Source organism: Antechinus flavipes, chromosome 1, assembly GCF_016432865.1.
Source record: "Antechinus flavipes isolate AdamAnt ecotype Samford, QLD, Australia chromosome 1, AdamAnt_v2, whole genome shotgun sequence".
NCBI lineage: Eukaryota > Metazoa > Chordata > Mammalia > Dasyuromorphia > Dasyuridae > Antechinus > Antechinus flavipes.
Window position 1 is genome coordinate 695,932,128 of NC_067398.1, and position 13,252 is coordinate 695,945,379.

Genomic DNA, 13,252 nt, shown 5'->3' on the forward strand with positions numbered 1-13,252 from the left:
TCGGGCATGTTTGTGCTGGCCTAGGGGCACCAGTGGCCAATTATGGGGATCCAAATGATCTGGCAGCATGTTTAACCTATATCGATGGTTTGCTATCTTGGGGAGGGGTAGAAAGAAGAAATGGAGAAAATTTTGGAACATAAGATTTTGCAAAGGTGAATATTGAAAATTATCCTTGCATATATTTGGCAAAAACAAAATGCTATTTTAGAAAAAGCCTTCACAAGGAAAAAAACCAAAACAAAATAGAAAACAAAAAATACGGCAGCTTCTAGTGAGAGGGAAATCTTTGGTGTTGGTGGGGAGCCCTTTCTAATCAACAATAATCGATTGCCTCCTATTCCTGATGTCCTCAAGCCAGATGGCTTGCTGAAAAAGGGTCCTATAGTGTAGCTTTGCTCCCATGCTCTCTAGGAGCTAAGACCCAACAGTGGAAGGAAGAGTGTACTTATTGGGAATTTTTGTGCTCCGGTAGGCAAAACTGAAAAAGACTGAAGAAGATGCCGACCGAATTGAGAACACCAACAAAGAGATTAACAAGACTCTTGACCAGCTCAAATCTTCTGTGGAGTTACTGTTCAAAAAGATCAACTGTGATAGTACCAAGATTATGGAACACTTAGGGGAAACAGGGTCTATCACAGACATTAATTTGATACAGTACTTTGGTAGGTGGGGACCCTGTTCTGCTTGTCTTTTAAAAACTCATATTTTTATTAATTTTTTTTTACAATAGTAGCTAACATTGGAGGTGACTGGGCAGCTCAGTGAATAAGGTGACTATGAAGTTGAGGCCCTGAGTTTAAAAATGAAAAAGAAAAGAACCCATATCTAACTACAGTGGGCAAGTCACTGAGCCTTAGTTTCTCTAAAATGAAAGGGGATGTGGTACATCACACCTCTTCTGGGGTTTCTTCATCCCTCCATCTCAGAAAACTTGTCTGGAATTTCCCAGAATTCAATGTGTCTTGATGATATCTATTTCTTTGTCCCTCCCTAGGGATCATTGAGCAGAAAACAAATGCTCTCCTATTGTTGGAATCCTGTATTCGCTTACTGGAAAAAGAAAAGAATCCAAAAGCCAAAGGTTTGGGAAACCCTTTCTGGGGTGGGGCACCACTCCTGAAGTTGGCAGAACCCCTCAAGGGCTTGAGCCCATTAGTGATGACTGAAGGCACAAGTGAAAAATTGGAGGAATGTAAGTAGGGCTCCCAGGACCTCCCCATGCATCCTGGTGCCATCCCTTAATCTGTACCCTGGTCTGTGTTTCATCTGGTTCTGGGAGTCAAGGTGGGAAGACTAATTCCAACTGAGCATGGAGACTCATTTCTAGGGCCAGGACCAGGGAATGAAGTATTTGATCATCCTGATAGGCAAGAAACAAAATGCATTTCAGCATGATTATTTTTTCTGTTTGTTTTTCCCAGTGGAAGCACCAACTCTTAGTCCTTCCCTTGGGTGGCAACTTCACTGTGCCCCACAAACCTTTCTGTTTGTTTGTTTGTTAGTTCAATTTAATTCAAGTCAACTCAGTTTAATTCATCAAACATTTATTTACTACAAGTTATTTACTACGAGTTCTAAGCTGGACTGGGCCAATTTCAAAGGACAGTAGGGAGCACAAGAAAAAGTATTGGCTTTAAGTCAAAGAGGTTGGGTTCAAATCTTACTTTAGTTACTATTTTTATGATTGAGCAAGTCACTTTCCTTTCCTCTGCTTGAGTTTTCCCATCTCTACAATGAAAGGGTTGCCTTAGATGACTTCTAAAATCCCTTCTCAGCCCTACATGTTTATATTATATTCTGTATATCAAAACACTTCCCTTTCCTGGGTCTCAATTTCCTCATCTGTATAATGAGTAAATGCCCCTAGTTGACCTTCAATTTCCCTTCCCAGCTTTAGAGCTATGATCTTTAAATCTTATGCAGAACCCTAACCTCAGGATGCATGTAATCTAATATGATTGTCATCAGATTTTGGGCAGGGGCACAATTGTCCGACTTATGGTTAGGACTATTGTCCTAGCTTTTAAAAATCCTGGGATATAGCTGGGAATCAGATGAGACCTGGATGAGCGTCTGTCTCCTGTTGAAGGTCAGGTTCATGTTTGGCACAACCATCTAGTTTTAGCTGCTGTTACCACTCAGCCAAAACCCTGGCCCTTTGAAGACATAAAGCAGTTCCTTTTGTTCTAACATATTTGAAAAAAAAAAAAACAACTTCTTGTTTTTTATCCTTCATTCTCAAAGAGATCTCTGAAATCTGGGAGGTAATGCTGTGACATGTACACACACACACACATACACACACATACACACACACACACACACACACACAACCTTTTTTCATGCTTTCATTCCCTTCTGGTCTTTTAAGAAACAAGAAAGTGCTATGATAGAAATGTAAATACTTGTATCCTGCACATAGGATTTTTAAATTTAAAAAGAAAATCAACAAGAACAAAACCAAAGACTTTTGTCCTTTGCTCCTGATGTGTTTGCAGACAATCAGAACAAAACTTGGGAAGGATGACCAGAAAAAGAATTTTTCAAATATAATTACTTTCAGACAGTGATTGGCTATCTCACCCTGGGCAAGCCACTTAACTCCTTAGCTTCCCATTTTCTCAGTGGTCAAATGAAGGGTTGATGCAGCTGATCTCTGAGTTCCCTTTTTTTCTCTGCATTTGGGATCTTTTAACACTCAGTCTCACCAACAAGTCAGAGAAGAGTTTGAAGGAACTTCCTGTCTAACACCAAGAAATAGAATGGTTTAATGTAGGCATGAGTTCAGATCCCTGCTCACTGACTACCTAGTAGTCTTGGGTAGGGAGACTAACCTTCCAGGCCTCAGTTTCCTGATCTTTAAAAAGAAAGAGCTATATTTGATTGAATTCTTAGTTTTCCTTCTATGTAGAGGAATGAGCTAGTGAAAATACAGAGTAACAGTGTGAACTTGTTACACTGACCCAAGAAATCAAGATTAAAACCACTTGAAATGTTTGATGGTTATTTCAGGCAAGAAATTCCAGAGAATGGATCTTATTTAACCAGACTTCATGGTGTTTATGTGTGAGATATGAATGTGAATATGTGTAAATATACGTCTGAATTGAATATGTGTTTGTGTGAAATATGTGTGAATGTGAATATATGAGTATGAGATGAATGAACATGTGTACGTGAAATATGAGTATGAGTGTGTGAAATGTGACTGTGAATGTGAGATATAAGTGTGAATATATATATATATATATATATATATATATATATATATATATATGAAGATGAGTGTGCAGGAGATAGGAGTGTGAATGAATATGTATATATGTGAATGTGAATGGGTACATGGTGTGAGATGTGAATGAATGTCAATGTGTGCATATATATGAGTGTATATGAGATGTAACTGTACATATGTGTGAAAATGTGATTGTGTGAGAGTTGAGAGCGAATATGAGTATATGAGTGAGTATATATGAGAAGTGAATGTGAATGAGTATGTATGTGTGTAAATATGAGTATGAATGAGTGAGCATGTGTACATATGAGTATGAACTCATGTGTGTGTAATTTGCTCATATCTCTCATCATTAGTCTGAATTTCACTCCCTGTTTTCTTGCCTCCTCTCCATTAATCCCAACTACTAAATTTTATAGCCCATGTATTTAGAAGTTGTTTGAAACTTTAGAATTACTTTTGACGACAGTATGATTTTTTTGGTGGAGGAAGCTTCCTCTACTCATACAGATAGGGGACATCCATGATGCCAAGATGGAGGCCAGCAAACCGATATGTGTCTGAGGTGGGATTTGAACCTAGAGCCTCCTGAATCAAGACTAGCTTTTTTTTCTACTTTGCTGCTCTGTCTCTCATTTTAAATTTAGATGAACAAATATTTCAATAGAATGTAAGAACAAGAGGGTAGGTGCTATTTTACATTTTTAAAAAATTCTTAGCCCTCATCATAGTGTCTGGCCCACAGCAACAACAACAACCATTTAAGTTCTGCAAATCATTTTATAACAATCTTATTTTATCTTTACAACAACCCTAAGAAGATCAGTGCTATGATTATATCCATTTTATAGATGAGGAAATTGAAGCCCCTGGGTTATATGATTTGATTAGGGTCACACAACTAGTGTCTGAGGCTGGATTTAAATTTTTGGGTATATGCATACCTAGGTGGTGCAATGGAGACAGGAGGTCCTGAGTTCAAATTTACCCTCAGACACTCACTAGCTAGTTGATACTAGGCAAGTCACTTCTAGGGAGAAGGGAAAACAAAGAAATAAGTATTTGTACAGTATCTATTGTGTGTCAGGTATTTGACAAATATCTTATTTGATCCTTACAACAACCCTCCAGGAGGTATTATTATTATTCCAATTCCACAATTGAAGAAACTGAAGCAAACAGACATTAACTAACTTGCCCAAATATAGAAAGTATCTGAGGGAGGATTTGAACTCAGGTTTTCCTGATTACAGATCCAGCACTCTATCCACAGTGTCAGTTGCCTTCTTAAGTACTTGTCAAATTGAATTGAAATCTGTTTGTTTTTTATAATAGCTTTTGATTTTTCAAAATACATACAAAGATAGTTTTCAACATCCACCCTTGCAAAACCTTGTGTTTCAAATTTTTCTTCCTCCCTCCCTGCCTCTCCCCTAGACAGAAAATAATCCAATATAGGTTAAACATGTGCATTGAATTGAAATTTATGACACCCCCATTAAAGATACATTGGGACATCCAGATCTGGGAAACTTGTTCATTGGCAAGAAGTAATTAGAAAAGTCCCCTTTTAGGGAAAAGACCCTTATTTAAATATCTTGGCTAATTTTCATTTTCTTTGAAACAGCTGACCAACTTCTAGATCACAGTGATCTTCGTAAGATGGTGGCAGAAAATTACAATTTCAAAGTTTTATTGAATGAAAAAGATGATATCAAAGGCAGGAAGAAGACATTGACTACATAGGCTTTGTGTTGATGTGCTGGGTCGTGTGTGTACCATAGCTATGTAAAATAAACATTTTATTCATAAATCTGCTGGTGCTTTTATTCACAAATCCTCCCAGAAACACTTGGGCCAGCAAAAGTCAAAGTGTAACAAGGAAAATCTCATCTTGATGCCAGGAAAAATCTGCTACCAAGGAAAGCTCTCCCAAAGAGGACTAAGCTGCTTCAGGAGGCAGTGAGTTCTTCCTTTGGCAGCCAAACTATGAATGACTATTGGTTGGGGATATTCGCACAGTATCAGCCTGAAATTACTACTTTAGTCTATAGTAAGTCCTGAGTCATTAGCTTATATCATAAATCCTAAATTCATTCATTTATTTACATGGTAAACACTAACTAAATGATTTTTCATTTATTCCTTCCTTCATTTACTGAATCCATAGTAAGCCTTGTAAAAATGAGATTTAATTCATTCATGTTGTAGAAAAGATTCTTTTTTATTATAGCTTTTTATTGACAAAATACATGCATGGGTAATTTTGCAAAAAATTTCTGTTCCAACTTTTCCCCTCCTTCTCTCCACCCTCTCCCCTAGATGGCAGGTAGTCCCACACATGTTAAATATATTAACGTATATGTTAAATACAACATATGTGTACATATTTATACAGTTGTTTTGCCACACAAGAAAAATTGGACTTAGAAAGAAAGTAAAAATAACCTGGGAAGAAATACAAAAATGCAAGCAAACAATAACAGAAAGAGTGGAAATGCTATGTTGTAGTCCACACTCATTTCCCAGTATTCTTTCACTGGGTGTAGCTGGTTCTGTTCATTACTGATCAATTAGAACTGATTTGGATCTTTTCATTGTTGTAGAAAGGGTTCTTATTTTGGGTAATTCTGGGATATTGAGGTCAACTTCCTCATTTTTTCATAGTTTCAATAAAGTTGGATGGACCCCTAGAGATTATCTGGACTAGGTCCTTCATTTCGCAGATAATGGGAAAATGAAGTCTAGAGTGACTTGGCTTTGTGAAGTGAGTGGTTTTTTGTAAGTGCTTTTCCAGCAGAAAAAACATTTACTTGGTGGTCACTTGTTAGGGACATATTAGAAGGAATTCTCATTCAGGGTGACTTCATTGGCCTTGAGATCTCTTTCAGGTTAGAGATTCTGTGAAAAGTCACATTTGTCCTACTCAAAAGCCATATATGGAGGAGATATGGAAAAATAGAGACACTAATGCATTGTTGGTAGAGTTGTGAACTGATCCAATCTTTCTGGAAAGTAATTTGGAACTATACCCAAAGGGCTATCAAACTGTGCAAACATTGATCAAAGAATACTGCTACTAGGTCTGTATCCCAAAGAGATAAAAAGAAAAAAAAGGTAAAGGGCCTATATGTACAAAAATATTTGTAGCAACTTTTTTTTTGTGGTGGCAAAATATTAAAGATTGGAAGGAAATCACAGAATGACTGAATAAACTATAGTGTATGATTGTAATGGAATACTGTTTATAAAAAATGATGATCAAGATGCTTTCAGAAAAACCTTGAAAGACTTATTTGAACTGATGCAAAATGAAATGAGTAGAACAAGAGAACATTGTACACAGTTAACAGCAATATTGTATGATAATCAACTGTGAATGACTTAGCCATTTCTCAGCAATATATGACCTAATACAATTTTGCTATCTACCTCTAGAAAAAAGAATTGATGGCAAATCAATGAAGATTAAAATATAATTTTTTAGCTTTCTTTATTCTTGTTTTTGCTTTGTTTTTGTTTTTGCAACATGTCTAATATGGAAATATGTTTACATGACTTCACATATATAATTTATATTAAATTGCTTGCCTTCTCAGGGGAAGGAGAAGAGAGAATTGGTACCTCGATTTTTAAAAAATATCAAAGTATTTTGCTTACATGTATTTGAGAAAAAATTAAATGAGAAAAAAAATGAGATAACAGTCTTCAGGCAGTTACAAGATACAATGGAGAAAGTATTGGGCCTGGAGTCAGCAAGACTCATATTCTTACTGGTCTCAGACACTTAGTAGCTATGTGATCTTTGACAAGTTACTTCCCTCTGTTTGCCTAAGTTTCCTCATCTGTAAGAATGAATTGGAGAAAGAAATTGCAAGCCATGCCAATTGTCTTTGCCAAGCCATTGGCAAATGGAAGCCATTAAGAGTGGGACAACTGAACAACCAAACTTTTCATCTAGATCAGGAGTTGACAAACTATATCCTTTGAACTAAATCTAAGTGTGATACTTACATTTTTAGATGGTAGACAAAAAATCAAAGGAAGAATATTTCATGGCACTTGAAAACTATATGATGTTCAAATTTCAGTGTCCATAAATTAAATTTTATTGAAACACAGCTATGCTCATTCATTTCTCTATTGTCCATGGCTGCTTTCACACTATTCTGGCAAAGTTGAGCAATTGTGATGGAGACTGGCACTTTCTTTACTTTGCATTATTGCTCAGCTACGAAGGATTGTGCTGTAGTTATAACTCAACATCATTTCTAGTATCACATGTATTTCTGTGCTGTGACTATATTTTTATTACCATTACCATTAAGCAAGAAAAGAAAAAGTATAATTGTGATTTTTTTGAGCTCAGGGCTAAGTTTGAAATTTTGCTGAATGAGAAAAAATCTTCCTCAACTATTCTTTTATCAACATTGAATGGCTTTGAAAATTAGCTTTTGCTGAAGACTTGAAATGTTTCTTAATGAATTCAACCTAAAATTATAAGGTAAAATAGTGCTTACATACAAAATTTATGCTGCAGTAAAGTCATTTTGACAATAATTAATGTTGCTTGACTCACAAGTAATATTAAACTGTTTTATATATACTTCTGGCAGTATCATAAGTGAAAACAAGCAGTGAGATTTCCATTCTTACACAAAGTTGCAGTGGGTCTACTTTCTGAGCACAAACTACAGTTCCAGCAACATTGTTCAACCTGGATGCAAGCACAAAAGAAATTTCCATGTTTTAAAATCCATTTAGAAGCTTCCACATAATTTTCAATTGGAAGCAGTTAATTGGGAATGTAATAACTTCTAAAAGGCAAATATCAAGAAAAGAATCCAATGGAATTTTATAAATTTTTAGATGCATTCCAAGTAATGAGTTTGCTCAACTAAAACATGTTTGTTGATTGATAATCAATATTTAGCAGTACCTATTTATGTGAAAAGACATGTAAAATCTCATTACTGATCAGCATTAACAAATGAACATATGCAATTGATTTTGATCTTAAGAAACACTAACTTTGAACTCATAAGTATTATCCCCTAAAATTCTTCTATTCTCATTAGTAAATCTATATGACAAAAAATTATGCTCAAATATTATTATATTTTGAATTTCATCAATTAAGAGACATGGAAATTTTTCTCTTTTGTTGAGTAAGTCTCCATATAACATCCTTGATTTTATGTCTTAGCTCAAAGCCTAAAATATTTATTATGTGATTCTTTATAGAAAGAAAAATTTACCTACTTCTGATCTAGCAAGGGAGGAATATAGTGTCCCCTCCCTCCATGGGACATGGCTGGTGATAAATGGGGCTCGGGAAAGATTGAATAATACGGTATGTATTCACAGAGTCATACAATTTCAGAATCAGAAGGGACCTCAGTGGCCATCCAATCCAAGCCAGATTTAAGCAAGAATCCTAATAGATCCTGAACAAGTTGTCATCCAACCTTTGCTTGAAGACTTACAGAGCAGAAAAAACCATCTCAGTCCAGAGCCCTTTGTCCCACTTCTAGATAGCCTTAATAGTTGAAAAATTTCCTCCCGTATATAGGTCCTAAATCTGCCTCTCAGACATTTCAACCATCACTTTTTTTTATTATAGCTTTTTATTTACAAGTTATATGCATGGGTAATTTTATAGCATTGACAATTGCCAAACCTTTTGTTCCAATTTTTCCCCTCCTTCCTCCCACCCCCTCCCCCAGATGGCAGGTTGACCAATACATGTTAAATATGTAAAAGTGTCAATTAAATACAAAATAAGTATACATGTCCAAACCGTTATTTTGCTGTATAAAAAGAATCGGACTCTGAAATAGTCACAATTAGCCTGTGAAGAAAATCAAAAATGCAGGTGGACAAAAATAGAGGGATTGGGAATTCTATATAATGGTTCTTAGTCATCTCCCAGAGTTCTTTTGCTGGGTGTAGCTGGTTCAATTCATTACTGCTCCATTGGAACTGATTTAGTGTGGTGTTTTCTCCATTTGTATAATATATGATGGTTCTCTGTGAGCAGGTTTCTTGGGGAGGTTTTCTGGAGGTAGCCTTAGTTTCTGTTCCAAGTAATAATCACTTCAAATACAGCCAGGAATTAAAATTCAATCTTTTATTGTCTCTTCCAAAATGGCCCTGTTAGTTTTCTTAGAGGCCTATCTCCTTCCTTGATTCCAAGAACTCTTGCAGATTGTCTGCCAGCTTCAGCCTCCAGCTCTCTCTGAATCTTGGTTCTCCTCTCCTGAATCCCCAGTTCTGCCCGACTGCAGTCTCTAGCTTGTCAATCTCCTTAACTCACTGACTTCTGGCTTTCAATCTTTTTCAACTGACTTCTCCTGACTGAACTTAGGTCTTTTTATGCTCTTTTAGAGGTATAAACTCAAAGGTTGACTTCTCCTCTGAGAGTGGGATTATGGGAAGTATGAATTCACAAAGTTACAAAGTTAACTTTGTGAATCTCTCTTACTTGCAAACACTTGTGAATCTTCCAAACTTGTGAACTAATGTGTGAATTCTCAAAGGTGCAAACCCAAGCACACAAAAATTGCTTCCATCAATTCCATTGAGTTAACACTAGGATTCTAACAATTTAGTTCATCTCATTGCTGAAGATGGCCAGGTCTATCAGAATTGATCATCATATAGTATTATTGTTGAAGTATATAATGATCTCCTAGTCCTGCTCATTTCACTCAGCATCAGTTCATCTAAGTCTCTCCAGGCATTCATTACTTCTTATGAACTCTGGGGGCAGGAAGGACAATTCTAATCTCTCTTTCAGAGTGAAGACAGCTATCATGTTCCCCCATAAATCTTCTCTTCTCTAGGTAAATATTGGTTCCTTCAATTATTCCTCATTTGGCATCAACTGGAGGACAAGTTCTTATGGTTATTTCCCAAGTTATTTAATGTTTTTCCTAAAACATGGCCCAAAAAGAACTCCACACCCCAGATGTGATCTTACCAGGACAATACAATAGGGCAATTTCTTCTCTAGTATTAGATACTCAACTTCTCTTAATACAATCTAAGGTATTTGCTTTTATGGGGTACCATATTATATTGTTGATTTATATTGAGCTTGTGTTTTACTGAAAACCGGAGATCTTTTCAGAGAAACAGCTACCAAATAATGGCTTACCCAACTTCTCCTTGTGATGGAAAAAATAGATCTGGGGAGAGAAAGCAGTGACTTCCAGAAGAGACAAGGTTCTTCATCTTGTACTGAGGAGATGCGGCTGGTTGATTGGTTGCTGTCTTTTGCTCCCAAAGAGAGCCAAAAAGACGTCATGATGTTAGAGTCAATTTAGCGTGTCCAACTGTGACTGATCAGATCAATATAAACTTGGAATGCTTGCCACAGGGTAGGCACAAATACTCCACGTGAACATTTTGGGTGGATTCTCTAACTTTGCACCCTTTGTGTTTCTTCTGGGTTAACTGAATCCTGCTTTGCTTATAGAGCACAACACCTTCTCTGATGAGGACACTCCAGACTGGATAACCCTGGGCCAGTGTTTCCCATGTCATACAATCAATTCTAAAGTGCTTAAGAGAGACCTTGAGAGTGTCCTTGCATCACCTTTTCTAAGAGACTAATTTTTTTAAGAGATGGTATTGAAAGATTGGAAGGTAATATAGATAGCGATCATCCCTACCTGGGAAACTAGTGACAATGTGCTACTGGAGCCAGGAAGGCTGGAAGGTGGGAAGAAAGAGACAGATACAGACACAGACACAGAGACATAGAAGGAGAAGGAGGAAGAGGAAGAAGGAGGAAGAAAAGGAAGAAGAGAGGAGACAAGGAAGAGGCAGAAGACAAAGACAAAGGGGAGACAGAAAGAAACAGACACAGAGACAGACAAAAGAGAGACAAGAACAGACAGAGTGAAAAGGGAGACATGGAGAAAAAGTGGGGAGAAAAAGAAAAGAAGAGGAAGCAGGAAAAGAGTGAGAGAGAGACAAGGAGAGATATAGATTAATAAAGACATAGACACAAGCAGAGATAGAGACACAGACCATCATCCCTTTTAAGTAGTCAGAGTAGTGAGCCCATTAAAGAACTATGGAAGTCTTAGGGTGTGACTTGAAATATTCATTTTTGGAACCAATTGTAACTTTAAAGTGCTATTCAAATGTTTCTTATTATAATTGTCATAAAGGAGAAGAAAACAAACCTATTATGTGCCAGATAAGTGCTTTACAAATATCTCATATCACCCTTACAACAAGCCTGGGACCTAGGTGCTATTATCCCCATTTTACAGATGAGCAAATCGCAGCAGAGAGAGTTTAAATCACTTGCCCAGGGTTCCACAGCTAGGAATTATTGGAGGCTGGATTTGAACTTGGATTTTCCTGCCTTCAGGCTCAGCAAGTATTCTACCTAACTGCGGTGGAGATATTTTAGTGTCCTGGCTGTCCCCTAATATGCTGATTTTCTCTTCTAAATTCTTGTCACCTGCAAATCTAGTAGAGATGCTATCTACCTTGATCTAAATCTTTGAGAAAAGAATCACAGATTGCAGGGGCAGGAAATCAGAGATCTTCCAAATAATAACGATACCAGCTCCCATCAATACTTTAAGGTTTACGGAACCCTTTATAGCATCCTAGTTGACCATCACAATGATGCTAGAAGGGAGATACTGTAGGCGTCATCATTTTCAGAGTTTATTCCTACTGTCTCAGAGACTCTAAGGTCTCACAGCAAGGTGGGCTAAACAGCGGGTTTACCTGACTTCATGCCCCACTGCTACTTTCCCCCACTCTATCACCTTCAGCTGATGTTGACCCATTAATGCCTCTTTTTCAGATCCAGTAACTTAAGAGATGACAAATCTCACCTAACATGCAGCTCTCACCTTTCCATCTTGATGACAAGGGCAGCATGAGATAGCTTTGTCAGATTCTTTGCTGAGATCCAGGTTGTGGTTATGACTGGCCATTTATTTATCACGTTTGACTCTTTGGGAGCTCATTTGGAATTTTCTTGTCAAAGATATTAGGACTGATTTGCCATTTTCTTCTTCAGCTCATTTTACAGATGAGGAAATTGAGGCAAACAGAATTAAGTGATTTTCCCAGAGTCATACAGGTAGTAAGTGTGAAATCTAGCTGTAATGTCACTCTCCTTGGCCAGCCCAATTCCTTTAGGCTGGATCTAGGAGTTCATCATTGTGTCCAAGTCCCTCTAGCCATCTGCTGCTCTGTTTTGTTTTGTTTTGTCTCAGAAAGCTGCTTGGGGCACAGAGAGAAGTCACTTTTACAGGATCACACAGCCAGTGCATGTCAATGGTGAGAAGTGAGGACTTGGAAGTCCAACTCGAACTATTCTGCTGCTCTGTCCATGAACCCACCTGGATGAAGCCATTCAGGCTCTTGGGGGTTACTGTTTTCCTTTCATCATATCTCCAATCTCTTGCTTTCACAAAGCATTCAAGAGTTTTGCCCGAAATTGAGTTAAGTCTCCTTGACCTAGAGTTTACAGACTCCAATTTCCTTCCAATTTCAACCAATCACTCCTAGTTATGCCCTTTGGGACCAAAAACAATAAATCTAAACTCTCATGTGACAGACCCTCTATGGGAAGACAGTTTCAAGGCTGTAGAGTGAGCTGCATGAGCTAGCCCCTCAAAGGTCACCTTGTCCAGATCACTCATTTTGTCAATGAGCCAATGCTGTGAGGGCATTTCAAGAGGTCTTGGGGATAAAGAACTTTGGGAGAAAGAACAGGAGATGTGAGACAGAGAAAGGAGATGTGGGTCTTTTTTTAAATCTAGCTCTGCCACTTAAATTCTGTGACCCTGCACAAGTCATTTCCTCTCTGAGCCTCAGTTTCCCCATCTATTAAGTGAGAGGTCTCTGAGGCCCCTTCCAGCTCTAGAACCAGGATCCTATGGACTGGGAGATGTGATTAGTAGTCAGTGGGCAGGGACTGAAAGGTACAGGGAGAATATATTCCTTGCCTCCTGACAGCAGGAGATGTGTGTA

At 37.5% G+C, this 13,252-nt stretch overlaps 1 protein-coding gene across 1 annotated transcript in view; it reads left to right on the plus strand.

Moving 5' to 3' along the window:
• CCDC63 (coiled-coil domain containing 63) overlaps positions 1–4,987 on the plus strand; it is a 46,145-nt gene extending 41,158 nt beyond the window's left edge. Inside the window, exons 9-11 of the mRNA XM_051969906.1 lie at positions 476–668; positions 1,001–1,198; positions 4,869–4,987. Of these exons, the coding sequence (XP_051825866.1) occupies positions 476–668; positions 1,001–1,198; positions 4,869–4,987 (510 nt within the window). The remainder of the gene's footprint in view (positions 1–475; positions 669–1,000; positions 1,199–4,868) is intronic.
• Positions 4,988–13,252: the final 8,265 nt, after the last annotated feature.